The 24134-nt window shown below is 43.2% G+C and overlaps 1 protein-coding gene across 2 annotated transcripts in view; it reads right to left on the bottom strand.

Moving 5' to 3' along the window:
- Positions 1 to 14092: 14092 nt before the first annotated feature.
- Positions 14093 to 24134, bottom strand: part of LOC137417339 (uncharacterized) — an 83929-nt gene continuing 73887 nt past the window's right edge. Inside the window, exons 3-4 of one of the 2 annotated variants that reach the window (XM_078770590.1) lie at positions 16222 to 16362; positions 14093 to 16091 (exon numbers count right to left, since the gene is read on the bottom strand). In XM_078770590.1, the coding sequence (XP_078626716.1) occupies positions 14710 to 16091; positions 16222 to 16362 (1523 nt within the window). In that variant the 3' untranslated portion in view covers positions 14093 to 14709. The remainder of the gene's footprint in view (positions 16092 to 16221; positions 16363 to 24134) is intronic. The other variant, XM_078770591.1, reaches the window with a different exon arrangement.

Below are 24134 nucleotides of genomic sequence, written 5' to 3'. Positions count from 1 at the left end.
AAAACGCAATCGCTTTTTGCTCTGAATTACATGCGAACGCGTAACTGTGAGTTTATGGCGGTAAGGATAGAACATCACGTGATCGCTCTGAGCGAATCAGCGCGCTGCTCTGCCACCGGCTCAGATTCCGTGTATAATATTCCTCGCTGAAAAGCGCTGAGGTAAATATGAATAAAAAATATGGATCTCGTCAAATATTTTTAGGTAGGCTATGTCTTTCCCATGCTCAATGGCTATGTCTATGCCAAATATCAAGCACGTGAGCCTCTCCATTTAGGAGTCCATCGGTAACATTACAAACACACACACACACACAAACTGTGTTTTATATACAGACTTGGCATTTAATATGGAATATTTTTTTTGTGGGGGTGAACTTACTTTTCAAGATGACTTAGAACCAAAGGTTCATTGGAATTATGTTGAAATTATTCTAGATTTTGTTAATGTGACCTTTAAAAGAAACAAAAACCACATTTGACATTTTGAAGCAAATAAATTGATCCTTGAAAGTGATGTAAACTGATATCGAACTCAATTCACGGACAGTACTGTGTTAAACCTCTGTACGTTTTCCAGAAGTATCTCTTTATTTTGCACATTAGCCAAATTTTTTTTCAACAAAAACAAAAGCTAAATTATGACTGGGATTACGGACAGTAAAATTACAGTTCAGTACTTCCTGTAACCCCCACGAGCATTCAGGAGAGCATGTACACGTCGAGGCATACTGTTCACGAGATTTGCCAAGGTTTGGACAGGAATCGCTTGCCATGCAGTGACAATAGTCTGCTGCAATTCATGCACAGAGGTCGGCTGCTGGTCCAAGTTGTCGATTTGACACGTTAATTCTGCCCACAAGTTCTCTGTCGGATTCATATCCAGGGACATGGCAGGCCACTCCATATGCTCTACACCATGGTCAGCAAGAAAGTGTTGGATCATGCGAGCACGATGAGGCCGTGCATTGTCATCTTGGAAGACAAAGTTTCCTGGAAAGGCTGCATGAGCAAATGGAAGCAATGTTTCTTCCAGAATGGCCCTGGACTTGAACTGGTTCAGGTTTCCATTCAGAACAACCAGGTCAGTTTTGCCCCCTGCATGAAAAGCAGCCCAAACGGTCACCCCACCACCTCCAGCTTGGACTCTTGGCACTATACAATCTTCATTGTGGGCTTCTTGCACTTGTCTACGCACTCGGACGCGGCCATCTTGACGATAGACCAGAAATCTAGACTCGTCACTGAAGGTCACGTGATTCCAGTGTCCTGGCTGCCATTGACGATGCTCTCTGGCCCACTGCAATCGGTGCTGGCTGTATTGTCTGGTCAGGCATGGCTTTCTCAGGGGAGGCCTGGCATGATAGCCTGCTTGAACCAGTCGTTGGTTGACTAGCCTTCTGGATACAGGCACATTTGTCAGTTGCTGCCACTCAGCCCTAAGCCGATTAGCTGACTTGGTACGGCCATTGCAGACTAACCGGTGCAGCTGGCGATCATCTCTCCTTGTGGTTCTGTGTGGACGTCCTGGCCTCGGTATTGGAGTAGGGACACCCCTCTGAGCATTTCGTTTCAGGATCTTTGACACCTGACCTTGAGTGATGCCATACTGCCGAGCAATAGCACGCTGTTTCATGCCAGAATTTCGTAAAGCCACCACTCCATGACAAACAGCATTGTCAAGTTGACGGACCATCCCCAGCGGAAGCGGCAATAACTTTTGTAGACGTGCAGCAGTTGTTTTCCACTAATACAGAACACAACAACCCTTATATACCCGATTGTGAAGCCAATCGTCAAATGTACCTGTCCTTACATTTTGTCATGCCACCTGTGATATAATCCTGTTATTGACTTCTTGCTGCGAAAGACAATCAGTGACATGGTTCTTTCAACAAAGACATCACCGAAGGGTAAAAGAAACTCACCAGATTGATATACTGAGTTCAGAAAGTAAACCCAAGTCAAGAAAAAAAAAATACTCCATATTAAATGCCAAGTCTGTAGATAGATTATGTAATACAGTTATATCACAAATATAAAGACAATGGTTTTCAATTACCTTTGTTTGTTGCTTTTCTATAATCCTGAGCACTATTTTGAGGCCTTTTGTTGGATTCCTTGACCCAGAAAACATAGGATTGGCATATTCAATTAAGTTTCTAGGTTGACGAGAAGCCGAGATAGTGCAAAACATGTATTTTATGGCAGCCATTTTGAAAATTCTAAATCTGTGTCTGTGCAAATGCCAACATTGATTTTCGGATTCTCCATGCTCTGATGATTCCAAAATGTATAGGTTTGCTAATCTCCCAAAATTTTGAACGAAATTATATTTGTTAACATCGTGAACCTGACTAAGAGAACAGCTAGAAAGACAAGCTGCAATAACAGCAAGTGAAGATGAAGAGGCTACAACAAAAAGGCTAACACAGCAATAACAGCGACAAGCTGCAATAACAGCAAGAGAAGATGAAGAAAAAAAACCCCACCTTTTAGAGGCCATTTTCCCCGCAACGCGGGGGTTGGCCTTTTTCGGGCACCGTGGGTGTTGTTGTTTTTTGGTCCCCTTTTTGAAGTAATGTTTTACGGCCGGATGCCCTTCCTGCCGCCAACCTTTTTTGTCAGCTTTTACGACAAACAGGGAATTACCAGTGAACTGGTACTCAATTAGCCGACCTCGGAAGGATGACAGGATGAGTCAACTCCCCTGGCGTTAATTCAGCGATCGACTGGGATTCAAACCCAGGATCCTAAGTTCCTAAGCCGGTACCCTGACCGCTAAACCAACACCAGGATAGAAGATGAAGATGCGACAACAAAAAAGGCGAACACAGCAATAACAGCGATAAGCTGCAACAAGAGCAAGAGAAGATAAAGAGGTGACAACAAGAAAGCTAACACAGCAACAACAGCGACAAGCTGCAATAACAGCAACAGAAGATGAAGAGGCTACAACAAAAAGGCTAACACAGCATCAACAGCGACAAGCTGCAGTAAGATCAAGAGAAGATTAAGAGGCGACAACAAAAAGGCTAACACAGCAACAACAGTGACAAGCTGCAATTAGGGCAAGAGAAGATTAAGAGGCTACAACAAAAAGGCTAATGCAGCAACAACAGCGACAAGCTGCAATAAGGGCAAGAGAATATTAAGAGGCTACAACAAAAAGGCAAACACAGCAACAATAGCGACAAGCTGCAATAAGGGCAAGAGAAGATTAAGAGGCTACAACAAAAAGGCTAACACAGCATCATCAGCGACAAGCTGCAATAAGGGCAAGAGAAGATGAAGAGGCGACAACAAAAAGGCTAACACAGCATCAACAGCGACAAGCTACAATGAGGTCAAGAGAAGATTAAGAGGCGACAACAAAAAGGCTAACACAGCAACAACAGTGACAAGCTGCAATAAGGGCAAGAGAAGATTAAGAGGCTACAACAAAAATGCTAACAGAGCATCAACAGCGACAAGCTGCAATTACGTCAAGAGAAAATTAAGAGGCTACAACAAAAATGCTAACACAGCATCAACAGCGACATGCTGCAATTAGGTCAAGAGAAGATTAAAAGGCGACAACAAAAAAGGCTAAGACAGCAACAACAGTGACAAGCTGCAATAAGGGCAAGAGAAGAGTAAGAGGCCACAACAAGAAAGCTAACACAGCAACAACAGTGACAAGCTGCAATAACAGCAACAGAAGATGAAGAAGCTACAACAAAAAGGCGAACACAGCAATAACAGCGCCAAGCTGCAACAAGAGCAGGAGAATATTAAGAGGCTACAACAAAGAGGCTAACACAGCAACAACAGCGACAAGTTGCAATAAGGGCAAGAGAAGATTAAGAGGCGACAACAAAAAGGCTAACACAGCAACAACAGTGACAAGCTGCAATAAGGGCAAGAGAAGACGCGGAGGGGAGAATAAGATGGCGACAATTTGAACAAGAACAACGAATTGTTCGGAGAACAGCTGTAGCAAGTAGGAGACCAACATTATTCCGAAATGCTTTCAACTATGATCCCAGCATTGACTATGAATCAAACCCCGATTATTATATTGAGAGAAGATCAGAAATATGTGAGTATTGCAATGCAAACTAGAGCTTCGAGGGAAGCAGAACTCAACGGAACTAGTTGAGTTAAAAAGATTTTTGTCAATTTCTATATATACATTTCACTTCCGTAAATGTTGTGTTCACTTCTTTCTCAGTTTCAGCATCCTAAGTCCTTGTGCTTTTCTTAAGAGCTGAAAAAAATATGCCGGCATATGGCAGCCATTTTGTGACAGATCGGGTTGACATGCGATAGCAACCTACCTTGTGTGGTAAGAGTCTCACACACCAAGTTTGATCAAAATCCATAAATATTTGTGGACGTTAAATTCTTAACGTCGTTTCGGAGCTGAAAACAATATGGCGGCCCATGGCGGCCATTTTGTAACGGATCGGGTTGGAATGCAATAGCAACCTACCTTGTGTGGTAAGTGTTAAACATTAAACAAACAACTGCCAAGTTTGATCAAAATCTGTTAATATTTGTGGACACGAGTGTTAACGTCGATTTCATGACCAAAAACAAAATGGTCACCTAAGTCCGCCGTTTTTCAACAGATCGGGCTGAAATGTAATAACAACCTGGTCCTTGTGGTAAGGATGCTGCATGTCAAGTTTGATCAGAATCGGTTCATATTTGTGGACGCTGGAGTGTTTATGTCAAAAAGTTAATGGATGACAGACGACAACGACGACGACAGACGAGGGACGCCGGAAGATTCCGTATGTGATGAACTCAACTGGATGGTAGTCCAGTTACGTTAAACAAGCATTACGCCTAGGTCCCCCATCGGGGAAGTGATGAGTGGACAAAGTGGAAGACGCAGAAAACATGCTATGATATGATATTTCGCGCACAAGGTTCAGACATACATGGCGGCGGCCATCTTGGATTTTGACGTGGCGACCCAATTTTCAATAGGTTTCTTCCTTCTGCATAGATACACCCACACACCAGATTAGAAGTTAGTAGTTCGTTTATCTTTCAAGATATTTCGCTCACAAGTTTCAGACATATATAAGGTGGTGGCCATCTTGATTTTGGCATGGCGTCCCAATTTTCAAAAGGGTTCTTCCTTATGCCTAGATACACCCACACACCAGATTAGAAGTTGGTTCTTCGCTTATTTTTCAAGATATTCCACTCAAGGTTCAGACATACATGGCGGAGGCCATCTTGGATTTTGATGTGGCGACCCAATTTTCAATAGTTTTCTTCCTTCTGCCTAGATACACCCACACACCAGATTAGAAGTTGGTACTTCGCTTATTTTTCAAGATATTCCGCTCAAGGTTCAGACATACATGGCGGAGGCCATCTTGGATTTTGATGTGGCGACCCAATTTTCAATAGTGTTCTCTCGTATGCCTAGATACACCCACACACCAGATTAGAAGTTGGTACTTCGCTTATTTTTCAAGATATTCCGCTCACAAGGTTCAGACATACATGGCATCAGACATACATGGCAGGGGCCATCTGGGATTTTGACGTGGGCTGCACCCACACACCAAATTCGAATGCGGTCCTTTGCTTATGCATGCATGCACGCACATATGCATGCACGCATGCATGGATGGACGGACGGACACACGGACGGAGGGGAAAACCATAGTCCCCCTTTCGCCCCGCGGTGCGACGGGGGACAAAAATGGAAAAGAGAGCCACCTTCCATATGTTGCTCAAATGGTAAAGTTAAATTACCACTTTTGAGGGAGCCGCTGGAACCACTAAATGCTCTTCTAATGGGAAGAACTCCAGATTCTAAAATGTTCTTGAAAAACATGAGAAAGTACAACAGCTGTTTTCATATGACATCTTTTGAAACAAATCAAATCAGAGAGGATGGTTATACAGTCACGTGAAAAAGTAAGTACACCCCATGTAAAGTTTTGACTTTTTCAACATATTTCAACATACAGCTATTTGATCTTCATTTCAACAATATTGATAGATAAAGGTGATATAATATAACAAATATCATGAAACATTTACATTTTGTAGTCCATTGTATAATTTAAATAAACATGAATGAAAATTTTGCATGTGGAAAAAGTAAGTACACCCCTATATTTATCACTACTTCAAATACCTAAAATTAGAATCAGATGCACCAGCTCAGGTGCAAATGATTAGAACATCGTTACAGAGGATCTTGGAGGAACCTGTCTTATTTAAACCTCAGACATTTAGTTTGGTTTGCTCTTTGTTGTTGAAGTGTGCGGCGTCACCATGCCTAGATCAAAAGAGCTCTCTGAGGCCTTCAGAAAGAAGGTTATAGATGTTGAGTCTAGGAAAGGATTTAAAAAGATCTCCAAACAATTTGAAATCAATCATTCGACTGTCCAGAAGACCATCTACAAGTGGAGAAGATTCCAAACAACTGCCAACTTGTTCAGGCCAGGCTGCTCCAGCAAGTTCAGCCTGAGAGCAGACCGCAAGATGCTGAAAGAAGTCTCTAAGAACCCCAGAATGTCATCACGGGACCTACAGGCAGCTCTTGACACTGTTGATGTCAAAGTGGACGCGTCTACCATTAGAAAGAGGCTGCACAAATTTGATCTACATGGGAGGTGTGCCAGGAGGAAACCTTTGCTGTCCAGAAAGAACATCAAGGCAAGACGAAAGTTTGCCAATGAACACCGAGGCAAAGAACAGCACTTCTGGAGCAATGTGCTCTCGACAGATGAGTCAAAGCTCGAGCTATTTGGCCACAGTACCAGAAGACATGTTTGGCGAAAACAAAAGACAGCATTTGACCACAAGAACCTGATACCAACAGTAAAGCATGGTGGTGGAAATATTATGGTTTGGGGCAGCTTGTATATGTATATGTGTGTATATGTGTGTGCATGTGTGTGCATGTGTGTCGGTGTACGTGTGTGTACGTGTGTACATGTGTGTATGTATGTGTGTGTGTGTGTGTGTGTGTGGGTGTGTGTTTCCTTCGCTGCATCAGGGCCTGGGCAGCTCACCATCATATATTCCACTATGAATTCTTCATTGTACCAGAGGGTGCTTGAGGATAATGTGAGGCCATCTGTCAGCAAGTTGAAGCTCAACCGAAGGTGCACCTTGCAACATGACAATGACCCAAAACATACCAGTAAATCCACCATGGAATGGCTGAAAAGAAAGAAATGGAGGGTTCTGGAATGGCCAAGTCAAAGCCCGAATCTAAATCCCATCGAGATGTTGTGGGAGGGATTTGAAACGAACTGTGCATGCAAGAAACCCCTCAAACATCTCACAGCTGAAATAATTCTGCATGGAGGAGTGGAAAAAATTTCTCCCAGTCGATGTCAGAGACTGGTAGACAGTTATAAGAAACGCCTACTTGAGGTTGTTTCTGCCAAAGGGGGCAATACCACCTCTTAGAGCCAAGGGTGTACTTACTTTTTCCACATGCGAAATTTACATTTATGTTTATTTAAACCATACAATGGACTACAAAATGTAAATGTTGAATGATATTTGTTATATTATATCACCTTTATCTATCAATATTGTTGAAATGAAGATCAAATAGGTGTATGTTGAAATATGTTGAAAAAGTCAAAACTTTACATGGGGTGTACTTACTTTTTCACGTGACTGCATGCCGACTTTTAGAATTCAAGGCCAGATTCATCATAAAATTGGTTCTCTTTTACCATTAAGAGATGAACCTATTAAATTTCTGCAAATTTATTTCATTGGTCATGAAGAAGAAGAGGCCAAACAAAGAACAAATTTACAAATTCCTAATCTTGATTCAAACATTGGTCATGCGCTTCAAGATATGCTTCACCAACATAATCCTTATGTATCCAGCATAAAGTCTGCAATGGAAAATATGAATTCAGCTCACTAAAATAATGATCCATGCTGATAAAACCCCAGCTGGAGAACATGAAAGGAGAAACAATGCTCCTATTACAGATGAGTAGCGATATTATTGGTTGGTCAGGAGCATCGCACAAGAGATATTGTCATCGAGCAAAGAGACAGCCGACTGAAAAGAATCAACGAAACACATAGAGCCTTTGACTCACTTCAATATCCTTTGCTGTTTTGGAATGGGGAAGATGGCTACCACTTTCAGTATTTCCAGGTAAATCCACAAACTGGAACTCAAACTTCACAGAAGGTTTTGGCTATGAATTTTTATTCATATAGATTAATGAAAAGAGAACATGAATTCAACACAATACGAAGATCCACGTCTCTTTTCTATCAATTTGCAGTTGATATTTGGGCTAAAATTGCATCGGAAAGATTATTATTTGTTCGGACCAATCAAGTTCAGCTCCGAGCAACTGATTACCAAAATCTAAGTGACGCATTTAGAAATGACCAAGATCCAACAACAATAGGAAAATTATTAATTCTTCCCTCTAACTGTATTGGTGGACCAAGGTACTTGAATGAAAAAATACAAGATGCAATGTGTAAGGTGAGGAATGATGGAAAACCTGATTTATTCATTACATACACTTGCAATTCTCAGTGGCCAGAGATTAAAAGAGCACTCATGGTAAATCCAAAGCCAGATGAGCGTCATGATGTAATAGCAAGAGTTTAGACCAAAAATCATTGCTTTTTATAGATTTGCTCAAGAAAAAACACGTATTTGGAAAAGTAATATGCCACATGACATTTGAATGGCAGAAGATAGGATTGCCACATGCCCATATATTGATTTGGCTACAGGAGAAGATAATGCTCAATGAAATTGATGCTGTAATTTGTGCAGAGTTGCCCAGTAAAGATGAAGATCCATTTTTCCATAAAATAATTATATTGACCAAAATGGGTCATGGACCATGTGGACATTTTAATAGAAAGTCACCTTCCATGTGAGCTGGAAATGCACCAAGAACTACCCTAAATATTTTCGATTGGAAACCCAATCGGATAGAGATGCATATCTTTTGTACCAGAGGAGAAAGGTTGCTGATGGTGGCATTGAGGTGCTAATGGCGAAACATGTTGTAGACAATTGGTGGATTATACCACACAATCCATATCTCTCCAGAATGTGCAATGGCCACATCAATGTAGAATTTTACAATTCTGTTAAATCGATTAAGTATGTTTGTAAATATGTAAATAAATGTCAAGATATGGCTGTATTTTCATTGGGCAGAGATGGACAAGACCACTATGATGAGACCTATGCATATCAGAATGCTCGATATGTAAGCACCAATGAAGCACTCTGGAGAATCTTTGGCTTTGCCATCCATGAGCATCATCCCACCATTCAGAAAGTTCAAGTTCATTGAGAAAATGGAAAGTTATTATAACTCCAGCACTGCAGCACAAAAAGCCCAAGAAGCCTACATTATAACTCTTACAGCTTTTTCCAGCTTTGGAGAGAAGATAATTTTGCTCAGACACTCCTTTTCAACGAGTTTCCAAAATATTTCACGTGGGCTGCTGGTGGCTGAAAGTGGAAAAGGAGAGTTCATGGCAATCCTGAAGAAGGTTATCCAGGGGTAAAGTCTTAAGATGCCCTTGGAAGGGTGCGCACACAATACATCCAAATATGGGTGAAGTCTTCCTTGTGAGGCTGTTACTTCATACTCTTCATGGTCCAAAGGCTTTGAGGATTTGAAGACACACGAGGATCGGATTTGTGGAACCTTCAAGGAGGCCTGTTTATTACATTGCTTACTGGAAGATGACCTACACCGGAAACAAACTCCAGAAGAAGCTGCGATTAGTGGCTCTCCTGGACGACTGCGACATTTATTTGCCATTCTCACAACACAGTGTGACCTAACTGAACCCCAACAACTACGGAATTTTCATAAAGAGAGCCTGTCTGAGGATATCTAACACAGAATTCAAAGAGAATCTCACGATTTAGAAATGACTTATGGTAATGAAATTTTCAATAAAGCTCGTGATATTGACGACAAAGTTATGGATTTCAGAGGACATGATCTGAATCATTATGGACTTCAAAGACCTAATATAACAACATGTGAATTAACGAGAGAAATGTTTAAAGGAGATACATTATGACAAAGAAGAACTTGCACAGTTAGTTCAGGAGAATGAAAGAAAGCATTTGCATAGTCAAGCAGCCATGAATAGGAAAATTATGGAGGTTATTGATGGTAATGAAGGATGACTGTTTTTCATAGATGCACCTGGTGGTACAGGTAAAACTTTCATTTTAACGTTAATCCGAGCAAAGGTAAGATCACAGGCGCATATGCAATGGCAGTTGTATCTTCAGGAATTGCATCTCCTCTTTCCTGGTGGTAGGACAGCTCATTCCACATTAAAACTATCACTTAACACTCAAAATGAGGAGACACCAACGTGCAATATTGACGAAGGCTCTGCAAAGGGCAATGTCTTGAGAGATGCAAGAGTTATCATCTGGGGCGAGTGCACTACGTCACACAAAAAAAAGACTTGAGGCATTAGATAATACACTCCAATACTTAAAGGAAAGTAGTCACGCTATGGGAGGAACTCCACTGATTCTTTCTGGGGATTTCTGACAAATTCGCCTCGTTATACCAAGGGGAACTGAAGCAGATTAAATTCAAGGATGTCTGAAGGCATCTCCTCTTTAGGGTAAAGTTGTGTCATTTACATTGACAGTGAATATGAGAGTTCATCTTTAAGCGGATGAGGAAGTTGGCAATTTTGCCAAATTACTCCTTGATATTGGAGCTGGAAATATTCCATTAGCTCCCAATTCCAACCAAATTACAATCCCAAATGGATGTGGAATTATTGTAAAAGATGAAGAAGAACCTAACAGTAATGTCTTCCCAACTATGACGCAATATTACAAGATATTGATTGGCTTTGTGGAAGGGTAATCTTAGGTCCTAATAATTCTGATGTAGAAAAGATAAATATACAATTGATAAAATAAATTCCATGAAAAGAAGTGTCACATAAATCACTTGACACTGTACCAAATGATGATGATGCCACACAATATCCTGTGGAGTTTATCAGGTCTTTGACACCACCAGGAATACAACAACAACAACAACAACAACAACAACAACAACAACAACATGCATTTTAAGGCCATTTTCCCTGCTAGAGCGGGGGTTCGCCTTGCGGTCCCCATGACAATCTTCTCCATTTTGCCCTATTTTCTGCATCTCTCCTTCTTAACCCCCTTGCCCGCATTTCTTCTTCCACCATCTTTAGCCAAGTCTTTCTCGGTCTTCCCCGTCCTCTACTTCCTTCTACATTCACTTCCCTCACTCTTCTCAACCAGTCACTTTCATCCTTCCTCAACACATGACCAAACCATCTCATCCTGTTCCTCTTCACAGCATCAATCACAGGCTCTATTCCCATCATCTTTCACAATTCATCATTTGTCTTCCTCTCTCTCAACGATACTCCACACGTCCACTGAACCATTCGCATGTCCACCCTTTCCAGCCTTCGTTGTGCTCTACATTCATTACACATGTCTCGCTCCCATAAATCATAACACTTCTCACACATGCAGCATACACCTTTCCCTTCAGCTTCAACGATACTCCCCTCCTCAACAGCACGCCACTCAGTTCCCGAAACTTCTTCCATGCACATCTCACTTTCGCAACCGTTGCCGAGTCTGATCCACCTTCTCCATTCAGCATGTGTCCGAGGTAGCTAAATGTTTTCACACCTTCCAACTTCATGCCGTCTCCAAGATCCAACTCAACATTTCCTTCATCTGCAGCTCCCTCTGTGCACACCTTACATTTGAATATGGCTGCCACACTGGTTAATGACCCTCTCAGGCCACTGCATTTTTGATGAACACACTCAGCGCACATTGTACATTGAATGGAATTAACTCCGACACCATTCCTGCACACAGGACATGGCCACTTCCCAGTTCTTTCCACCTCACCACATGCTTTACCACTTGCCATCACCTTCGTCTTTCCGATATTCACATCCAGACCTTTTGGATCCATACATTCCTTCCACTTGTTCATCTTTTCCTTCAGTCCATCCATACTTTCCACAATCAACACCAGATCATCTGCATACAACAACTCCCATGGTAAACCCTCCTTTATGTTCTGAGCTAGCACCTCCATCACAGCTACAAATAGTAGTTGACTTAGTACCGAACCCTCATGCACTCCCACCTTTATCTCAAACTCACCACTGTTCCCGTCCTTCGTCTTTACAGCTGTGCATGCTCTTTTGTACATTGCCATCACGACTCTGATCAAGCATTCCTCCACTCCTAACTTTCTCAATGCCCATGTCAATACTTCGCGTGGAACCCTATCAAATGCTTTCTCCAGATCAACAAACCCAAGAAACAACTTCTTCCTCTTCTCCATGTACTTCTCCTGCAACTGCCTCACAATAAAGAGCGCATCTGTCATTCCTCTTCCTGGCATAAATCCAAACTGCATTTCGTCGATCTTCACCTTCTTCCTTGTCCTCCTCTGTGTATCCTCCTCCACTGTATCCTCCTCCTTACCACCAGGAATGCCACTCCATATTTTATTCTTGAAAGTTGGTATTCCAATCATTCCATTGAAAAATCTCGATGCACCAAGATGATGCAATGGGACAAGATTGGTAATAAAGAAGATGCTGCCACATGTCTTAAAGGCCACAATAACAACCGGGAAATATAAGGGTGAAGAAGTATTCATACCAAGAATTCCAATGATCCCATCAGATTATCCATTTCTGTTTAAGATATTGCAATTTCCAATAACAGTTTGTTTTTCAATCTCCATAAATAAAGCAAAAGGCCAGACCCTTCCAGTAGCAGGCCTCCATCTGAAGTTATCCTGCTTTTCACATGGTCAGTTGTATGTTGCATGTTCTAGATTAAGATCGCCAAGAGATTTCTATATTTTGCCCCAAGAAGGTTCAATAACGACCAATATAGTCTACAAAGAAACAATCTCAACACCAACAAAAAATATGCTTGAGCTTATGTAAAATTATTGTAGCTACCAGTAACGTATATGAAATAAAGTTATTTTAAGATAATTTACATGGCAGATATTGTGATGTTGATTACACCAGTTTTACTTCATTTATGGTGTGGAATAAAGTCACTTGAAAACAATGTACATGTCAGATATTGTTTTAATTAAGCTTGTGATGTGCAGATAGATATATGTCATCTCGATTTAATTCTAATCTCTCATCCGCAAGACACAGGACTGGTAACTCAGATGTGAAAAAGAACTCTTCATTTAACCCTTTAACATAATTGCTAAAGGAGTCACGTGACCTCTCAATTGCGCTGATCATTCAAAACCCAAAATAGTACAAACACAACCAATACATAGATTTAAAAGTAATTTGGGTGCTCATCTAACAACATCACTCTCAAGGGTAAAAAAAACTTGTTTGTAGAAAAAAAGGTGACCACTTTGCTAACTTTACAAAACATTCACCTTCAAATATACACACAAAATACATCATCATGAACTAGGGTAGATCCTCATATACAATGCCCGCCACAAACCCACCTGCCACCATCTACAAGCCACCACATGCCAACGGGTAAACCTCCAACATCCACCTCACTCACAATAAGGTGAGTTTTTCAGTTTGTTTGTGACCTTACTGCTTTGAGCTCCCAAGGTTAATCACAACGAAACCTTCCACAATGAGAATTTTTACAACAATGCACCTGATTAGGGGTTTTAAACAGTCATGAGGACGTCATTTGGCCTATTATTTCCGTGGTGCACTCCCGAGTTAATCTATTTACAAACCCGAGGTAATTTCTTTAATTCACCTTCACTCTTTTAAACCCTTTCCACCCCTTAGACCTCCTACATACACCCCTCAAGCAGTACTTCGGAGATACAACAAGCACGGATTGGAAATCTTCACTGATGGAATGGAATGAGGTTGTCGAGGTTACCAGCTCCACCCATTGTGACATATGCTCACTGAATATTTACATTGAATTCTTGTTTCTACCAATACACACTCCAACGTTAATTTCTCACTTCAGGTCAGACATATATGAACCCCCTTCATTGATGGGTATCTTCCCTAGAATTCCCAATAACACAGACAGTGCATTTCTGCTTTTGTGACTTCTCTTTATTGCAAAACCCTTCACAAATTTAAGCTTCATGAAAAACATAGGCAGGGGGCTTATTCTGATTAACAATTTTACAACAAGGGTGTTCTCCCAACATCACACATGTCAAAGAAACATGGACTACAGCAAAGATAGAGCAACAATTGATGTCCAAACTGCCATGGAAAGATGCCATCTGGGCATAACCAAAAAGGGTTAAGAAAAACAACCAAATCAGACAGAAAACAAAATTCCAAAACACTCGTCACAATCAAAAACCTCAAATGGAACTTGGCTGGATACATGGCAAGTACAGAAACAAAAATTACAAACTGGCAACCTGAGGAAAACCCTGAAAGAAGCACAATGAGATCCAATATTAGATTGAGAGATTAAGTTCTGTTACCATTTGGGGTTATGGCATCAATTTTTCAATAATTCTCTATTATGGGAATATGGAGAACCAGATTAATAAATTTAATATTTTTTTAAGCTGTCATTTTTAAAATCATCTTTACCTCATTTTCCATATCCTGGTATTTCAGATTTCAGCTCTCCTGTATGGATCTTCACATGTGATCTAAAACTGCCTTTTTAAGAGAAACCTTTATCACATATCTAGCATTTGTGGGGTCGCTCTCCTGTATGGGTCCTCATATGTAATTTCAAACTGTTGTGAGGAGAGAAACCTTTATCACATATCGAGCATTTGTGAGGTTGCTCTCCTGTATGGATCCTCATATGTGTTTGTAAACTGTATTTTCGAGAGAAACCTTTATCGCATATCGAGCATTTGTGAGGTTGCTCTCCTGTATGGATTTTTATATGTGATTTCAAACTGCTGCTTTGAGAGAAACCTTTATCACATGTCGAGCATTTGTGAGGGCGCTCTCCTGAATGGATCCTCATATGTAATTTCAAACTGTTGGTACAAGAGAAGCCTTTATCACATATCGAGCATTTGTGAGGGCGCTCTCCTGTATGGATCCTCATGTGTGATTTCAAATTGCTGCTTTGAGAGAAACCTTTATCACATGTCGAGCATTTGTGAGGGCGCTCTCCTGTATGGATCCTCATATGTAATTTCAAACTGTTGGTACAAGAGAAGCCTTTATCACATATCGAGCATTTGTGAGGGCGCTCTCCTGTATGGATCCTCATATGTAATTTCAAACTGTTGCTAGAAGAGAAACCTTTATCACATATCGAGCATTGGTAAGGTTGCTCTCCTGTATGGATCCTCATATGTAATTTAAAATGGCTGTTTTGAGAGAAACCTTTATCACATATAGAGCATTTGTGGGGATGCTCTCCTGTATGGCTCCTTATATGTGTTTGTAAACTGTATTTTCGAGAGAAACCTTTATCGCATATCGAGCATTTGTGAGGTTGCTCTCCTGTATGGATCTTTATATGTGATTTCAAACTGCTGCTAAAAGAGAAACCTTTATCACATATCGAGCATTGGTAAGGTTGCTCTCCTGTATGGATCCTCATATGTGATTTCAAGCTGCTGCTATGAGAGAAACCTTTATCACATGTCAAGCATTTGTAAGGTCGCTCTCCTGTATGGATCTTCACATGTGATCTCAAACTGCCTTTTTGAGAGAAACATTTGTCACATATCGAGCATTTGTGGGGTCGCTCTCCTGTATGGATCCTCATATGTGATTTCAAATCACATTTTCGAGAGAAACCTTTATCACAGGCAGAGCACTTGTGGGGGCGTTTTCCAGTGTGGATCCTCATGTGCATTTTGATATTACTCGTTGAAGCCAAATCCATTCTGCACACATTACACTTGTAAAGTTTTCGCCTTTCCAGAGCCTTTTTGTGTTTGTTTAATTTAAAGTGAATCTTGGTGTTGCGAGGAACAGACATGCACTTGCATTTTATACGAAGTGAGTCTTGATCTGGTGATTGCTTCTTCAGAAAAGGCTTCTTCTTCTCTGTCAAGCTGGGACTGGACCTTATTGGTCCCAAATTCCTTCTGGATTGTTCTACAGAAAAAAAGAACACATTTCCTTTTTTTTGGTCAAAAACAAAATATATAAATCTTTTCCAAAAATAATATATTTTGTATATGTTAATTATAAAATATAAATGTTAATGTTTTACATTTTCACTCACCAGTTGCAAAACACAAAGCACTTCCGTTTGTCATGTGAATATCATCTGAACCTTCCTTTGCAGAAGAACATTTTGAATCTTCTGTGACAGATGAATCATTGTTGTGTTGGCTGCCTTCCATATTTACAGGATAGACATCACCTGTGTACAAATCAGCGTCAGTCATTTGCAGAGAAATGAGATTGAGGACTTCTGGAGAGCTCATATAACATGTTACGTCATGGAATGTCCACTTCAATTTGAATATAATAATGAAATTAAAGATTGTTAAGAAGAAAAATTCCGGATATTAAGCGGCATTGAAGCAGTCTTATACATCACCCTTGTTCACCCCCCTATTTAACATGTCCAAGTATCACTAAATTGGAGCATCGCAGAAGTAACAAGAAGACGATTTGTGTTCGACAGTGTTCATGTATTTAATTCAATCTAAATAAAATGAAGATTGTAAAATTCATTTAAAAAAATATTCTGGAATTTACTTGCGTTGCACAGTGTCTATTGCATCACTCTATCTAACACATTACATTGGTTATTTGTGCTTGTTCTTTGTATCTTTTATGATGTCATTATAAACAGTACTTTCCGGTTTGGAATGATTTTCAATTTTGTTTGACTGACAAGTAGGCAGACAAAGTGAAAATATTGTTGCAGACATAAGGTTTGGCATGCTTCACGAGTGGGACTTCTCAGATTCTCTCCGACCTCTGGACTTGGAAAGCGGCCGTATTGTGCATAGCTTCGCGGCCTCATGGGATGTTAAGCAACTACTGACACAGATTGAGACCACCAATCCTGGCAACACAATTGATCTCGGCAGGCGATACTTTCATGGCATGAACAGGCAGGCAGCCTCTCCTCGGGTGCCCAGCACGTTCAAATAGCAGCGATTTCTCTGGCATCCCAGCTTTTCAGGCACTTCCACACTCAATATTCTATCCCTTGTGAGCCTCCCTCTGTGGGAAAGTTTGGTGGCACATCCATAGCCTGCCAATTAATTTAATTTTGGCATTGACATTCGGCAGATTTCCTAAGTGTTCTCCACATCCACTGCTCATGCTACGGAACCTCCACAGACGTCACACGCATACACACAGCCACGTATCTTTCACCACACCCACTCTCGCACCGTCGTGCACCCCAAACCATGCACCCTTACAAGCTGCATCGGAAACAAGTGCACACAATTTACACACACTGGCCATCTCACAATCTCACGCACACCATTTATTCACACGATCCACAAAACAGTCAATCTCACTCCATTCACACACATGGGTCATGCTGTGTCACTCAATAAATGCTAAACAATGGCACTGATCATTATGAACAAGAGCATTTATTTGAGGCATGGATCCACCAGCATATCTCCGACACTGTCAAGATGGCGTCCTGGCCATCTCTCCCACAATCCCATTCCACTTAAATAATCATCCCTTCCCAGCAATCCCTAAACATCTGGAAATTCACCAACAACAACAACTGCAAACTCGGAAATAATCAAGCACGTAAGAAAGAACACAACATTTTCTCCCCTCTCCAACAAAGTGCAGGTATGGAATGAGGTCACAAAATCCTGAAAACGACTGGGGTGCTGGCGGGCTTTCTGAGGTCGTTGCAGTGCCCCCACAGGTTGAAGCCCTTCTTCTGTATCAGTCGTATCAACTGTATTGGTGGGGCACATACCAACTCCCACCTGGCTGGAAGGCTGGGTCACAGGGGCAGCCACTTTCCCTCGTCTGTTGGCGTGCCACCGAGACCCATCCTGAAGCTGGAAATTCACTGGTCCAAGCTGTCGGCTCACACGGGGTGTGGAGGAGCAGAATGATTACATGTTGTTTTTCCGATGAGGATATTTAACTCTGGCCCAATCATGAACCTGTATCGCATGTCGGCTTGATCTGTGCACTCTGTCAAAGTGTTGCTTCATGTGCTGCTGGCTCAGCTGTACGGCAATGCTGGCAGGATGTGAGGGGAAGCAAGACCCCATGGGTCGAAGCCTGTGCATCGGCAGCAATAGCTCACATTATGTCATTAACATTGCTGGTGAGGCACCTGTGGTGGTGTGCTTAATTGCCCTGTAGTACATGAGGGTCTTTCGTAGGGCTGTTTTAAACGCAGAACCTTGAGCGAGGTGTGCTCGAATTCCATTCTTGAGGGTTTGGTTACACCTTTCCACCCCTCCATTGGCCTGTGGGTGGTACAAGGCCATGTGGATATGTTTAATGCCATTGACGCGCAGATACGTGGTGAACTCAGCTGAATTGAACCGTGGGCCATTATCGGTGGTAATGACCTGTGGCACCACACAACGAGCTATCAGTGTGTCCCGGATGTGGATAATGTTCTGGGAGGTAACTGTTCCCACAGGAACAACCTCAAGCCACTTGGAATGTAAATTGTATGTGACCACCAGAGAGCATTGATGGTGAGGGACACCACAAATTTCGCCACAAATGTCTAGTTGTCGGCGTTCCCTGGGGTTATACAGCCAGGAACTGGCTGCAATGGAGGCGATATGGGCTGCCAGCTTTGCCAACGATGAAACAAGCCGTACCATCCTTTACGAATGTTTCAATGTCATGGTCGATGCTGGGCCACCACACCAGGTCACAGCAACGTTGCTTTACCTTAACCATGCCCAAGTGACCCTCCTGAGCCACACTCAACACTTGTGCTCACAGCATACTTGGCACCATTGTGCGGCATTCTCGTGCCACACAAAAATCGTTCCAACACGATAGCTCGTCTTTCACTGGAGAAAACGGTATCAGATCATCTGCTACTCTGGCCAGCCATCCCTCTGTAATATAGGAACGCAGGGTACCGAGAAGAGAGTCCTCCTTAGATGCCCGCTAGAGCTCCGGAAGGGATACCACATCATGTAGGGGTCCATGCATCAGTTGTATTAGATCCTGCTCTATGTCTTCTGGTTCAGAACAAGTGTGAGCATCCATAACTGATCTGGATAAGTGGTCCGCCATGGTATTGTGACGTCCAGGTGTGGACTGAAGCTGGAAATTGTACTGCTGGAGTCGGTCCGACCACCAGTACAATCAGAGTGGCTTGTGTCCTGTGCCTGAGGTGGACATCAAAGCTGTGAGTGCCTGGTGATCTGTTCAGAGTGTAAAGGGCTGACCATACAGGTACAGATGCCAGTGTTTGCATGCCAATATGTAGGCCAATGCCTTTCTCTCTCTCCCATGGAATATTTTTGCTCCATGGGACTCAAGGCACAGGATGCAAAAGCGATGGGGTTCTCCACGCCACCCTGCACATTGGACAAAATAGCCCCCAACGCCATGGCCGAAGCATGACAGGTGACCAATGTGGCACTGTTGATGTCAAAATGAGCAAGAAGAGGGGCTGTAGTGAGCTGAGCTTTCAACCTGTATATGGCTGCTTGACAGGATGGGGTCCAATTCCAGGAGGCCTCCTTCCGAAGAAACTGACATAATGGTGCAGTGATGGCTGAGTACTGTGGCAAGAACCGGATGTCGTAGGCCGCCATGTCCAGAAAGGAGGCCAGCTGAGAAACAGACTGAGGCTCAGGGATGCGGTGAATCACTTCCCCATTGGACTGGAGAGGGGAAATCCCGTGAGGTGACAGCTTAAATCCCACAAACTCTATTTCAGGTACAGCAAAAACACATTTGTTGCCATTCAGTGTTAAGTTGTGCTGAGCAGGTTTCTGGAGCACTTGGACCAAGCGTTCATCATGTACTGAGGTGTTGGGACCGTGTACCAATTTGTCATTTAATTACAAGGACATGCCCGGGATGCCAGCGAAGATGGATGACATAATCTTTTGAAAACAGCTGGGTGTGTAGCATAAGCCAAAGGCATACGGGTGAAACAAAAAAACTCCGGTATGAGTCACAAAAGCCGTAAGGTCCCTCCTGTCTGAAGCAAGGGGAACTTGGCGATAACCTTGGCGTAAGTCCAACTTACAAAAGACCGTAGAGCCGTAGAAACAGGTCTTCAGCTGTTGGAAGCAGATATTTGTCGGGAATAATTGCTATGTTCACTGCACGCAAGTCTACACAAACTCTAAGTCCCCTGGACTTTTTATTTGCTATAACGAGGTTGGAAATCCAGGGGGATGCATTGATAGGCTCTATTATGTCAGTCTCCAAGAGGACATTCAATTTAGTCGTGACCTGCTCCCACAAGGCAAAGGGAATGTGGCGTATTGGCTGAATAACCAGAGCCACAGCAGGATTCACTTTGGGTTGGTGAACAAATGCAGAGAGGATGCCGAAGCCATCAAATCATGCAGGCCATTGTTGCCGCCAGGGGGCAGGACACTTGCAATATGGCCGTGCCACGATAATCCATCAAGGAAGACCCAAAAGAAGTAAACAGGTCGAGGCCCATTCAATTATCACCGTTTTTTGTAATGTAGAATGTAAACTTCGACAAGTCAGGAGACGACGATGGTTCACAAGCGAGCGGCATTCAATTTTTTTTTTTTTTTTTTTGCATACTGAATCGAGGCTCGTGAAAGAGCTAACATTTATTTCACAAACAAATCAACCAGACAAACAAAATATACAAAAAGAGGGAGCGGAAGACAAGATGGGGAGAGAAGGGGAAGCACACAACCACAACATTTGAGAGCAGGGAGAAGTGTGGGAGGGAGAGGGCTTGGGGGCAGGAGGCGTGGGAAGGGGGGGGGGGGGGAGAGGTATAAAACACAAGGGGACCGAAATTAGCGGGGGTAGAAAAGATCAAGGTTTTGGATGGGGGAGGATAAGAGATGGTGATGAACAGCTGTTTTAAAGACCTGGAGGGTGGAGTGGGATTGAAGAGAGTGAGGGAGTTTGTTCCAGAGGCGGGAGAAAAGAGGAATGAAGGAGTGAAGGTGAGCAGAAAGTCTTGATTTTGGCAGTTTAACCATAAGAGGGTTGCAGGCAGATCTTGTGCGACCTGTAGGAATATTTGGGGGACAGAGCCCAGAGAGGGCTGGGGGGCAAGGCCAGAGAGGAGTCGGTAGAAGACAGAAAGACCACCAACCTGCCTGCGGTGAGTGAGTGAAAGGCCCTTGGAGTTAGCTTCATCGCGGGAGATTCCAATGATGCTGAACGCTTTGATTTCAACAGCGTGAAGACGGGCTAGGTGTGAGGCAGGAGCACCAGACCAGAGGGGAGAGCAGTATTCCATAGAGCTGCGGATGAAAGCCTTGTATGTGGTGAGGAAATGTGTGCCAAGGAAGGACTTCGCATGACGGAGGATGCCCAGTCGGCGACTGGCTTTGGAGGCCAGATTTGCAATGTGGTTTTCCCAGGAAAGATCATGGCAAATAATGAGACCCAAAAGCTTGAGTGACAGAACTTCTTGGAGAGGATTATTCAGAAAGTGGATGGGAGGGTTTTCCAGTCGGTCTTTTCGGAGAGACATCGTAAGAGTGTGAGATTTATCAGGATTGAAAGACATGTTCCATTTGTTTGCCCAGTCTGTGATTGTGTCCAGGTCTGCAGAGAGTGAGGAGGCTGCAGACTGCCGATCTGAGGGATGAGGAATGGAGCGACAGAGAGTAGAGTCGTCAGCAAAGAGATAGAGAGGATTTTCAAGAGAGTCAGAGAGATCATTGATGAAGACCAGAAAAAGCACAGGGCCCAGAACACTACCTTGGGGAACTCCAGCCTGAACAGGAAGAGGAGATGAGAGAAACCCATTCAGGGCCACACGTCGACTACGACCAGAGAGGAAGTCCGCCAGCCATGCGTGGAGATTTCCATGGATACCAAAGGAGGAGAGTTTGGTGAGCAGAGCAGGGTGCCAGACCATATCGTATGACAAAGGATGGACTATAACCGAAACAGGCCCGGACAGGCCAGGACAGGCCAGGCCCGGAAATGTCAAAATGAAGGTTACTGACCTTAAAATGAGATAGAAAATAATGTTTAAACAGTCATGAAGTTCGTCAGCGACACAATACTGAAAATTCGGTGAAAAATGAAATGAAAAAAATAAAATAATATTAATGAAAAAAATGAAGATAAAAATAAAATGAAAAATCGAGCTCCGTGGGGCGAGACACATGACATTGGCCTAACCAAATATCGAAACCCTTGTCAGATTCCACCAAACCCCTCGGAGAAGATGTAGCTTGAAATCGATTACCCCTAAAAAGACATCTTTTTCGGGCGTGGCTTTACCCACAATGGGCACAATACGCCCACTCTCGGCAGGACACAACTCGATCATATCAACCTCCCACCCAAGTTTCATCAAGATCGGATGATATCATCAGGTAGTTATGCTGCGGACAGACAGACACACACACAGACACACACACACAGACAGACGCACACACATGATGACTTTCCTACCCATATCCGTGGTCACATTTTGGACCTTGTCTGCTCCACTGGATTAAATTTGCACCATCTCTATGGCTCTGACCTCACCCTCTCTGACCACTTAGCCATCACTCTGACCATCAACATCCCCGCCCCAACACCAAGGCATTATCGCACAATCAACTTCCGTAAGCTAAACGCTCTTTCACCTACCTCATTCTCATCCACCCTCTCTGAAAAAATGTCCACTTCTCCCTTCATTGACCTCCACACCCCTTCTGACCTCACTGACTACTACAACCACACTCTCTCCTCCTGCCTTGACCAGCTTGTGCCTGTAAAAACCAAAACAGTTTCTTTCACCCATTCTGCTCCCTGGTTTACCCCTGAACTCCACCTGATGAAAACTCGTGCTCGCCAACTTGAAAGACTCCGCAATAAAACGGGTCTCACAGTTCACTCCCAAGCCTACAAGGACCACCTACAACACTACAAAGATGCCCTCTCCCGCGCCCGCTCTGCCTACTACTCTCAAATTATCCACTCTGGCTCCGGAAACCCAAAAGCACTCTTCTCGACAATAAACAAACTCCTCCGCCCCCTGAACACCACCACCCAGTCATTCACAGTAGACAACTGCATCTCCTTCCTCTCTTTCTTCCAACACAAAATTGACAACATCTACAACAGCTTGACCACCGCCGCACCCGCTCCCCCTCCAACCACCTGCCCCCCCTTGTCCTGCCATCCCCTGTCTCGGTTCTCCCCAATCTCCCCTACTGACCTCTCTGAACTCCTCATAGGAATGAAAACTGCCACCTGCACTCTTGACCCCATCCCCTCCAGCTTTGTCAAAGCCTCCCTCCCTGCTCTCTCTCCACTTATCATTGCAACAATAAACTCCTCCCTGTCTACAGGCATCGTCCCACCTTCCCTCAAAATTGCTGCTGTTACCCCCATTCTAAAAAAACCTGGTCTAAACCCTGACACCCTAAACAACTTCAGACCCATCTCCAACCTACCCTTTCTGTCAAAAGTTTTGGAACGCGCTGTAGCCACTCAACTCAAACATCATCTCTCTGCCAATAACCTGTATGAAACATTCCAATCCGGATTCCGGTCCAACCACAGTACTGAAACTGCTCTCCTCAAAATCACCAACGACCTTCTCCTCTCCTCTGACGCTGGCAACCTCAACATTCTCGTCCTCCTCGACCTCAGCGCTGCCTTTGACACCATCGATCACACTATCCTCCTCACCCGACTTGAATCCACCTTTAACGTTACCGGCACTGCCCTCTCTTGGATTAAATCATACCTCTATGACAGATGCCAGTTCATCTCCATCAATAACTGCAAATCCCCCACTGCTCCCCTCCCCCAAGGTGTCCCCCAAGGTTCAGTTCTTGGCCCCCTCCTCTTCATCCTTTACCTGTCCCCGCTCGGTCACTTAATCCGCCGTCATGGTCTCCAATTCCACTGCTTCGCCGATGACATCCAGCTTTTCATCTCCACCAAGTTCGTCTCCACCGACACCCACTCTATCCTGACAAACTGCATCACTGAAATAAAATCCTGGCTTCAAATCAACTTCCTCAAGCTTAATTG

Source organism: Myxine glutinosa, chromosome 1, assembly GCF_964187855.1.
Source record: "Myxine glutinosa chromosome 1, kmMyxGlut1.1, whole genome shotgun sequence".
Lineage (NCBI taxonomy): Eukaryota > Metazoa > Chordata > Myxini > Myxiniformes > Myxinidae > Myxine > Myxine glutinosa.
This window is presented reverse-complemented; position numbering and strand designations above follow the sequence as displayed.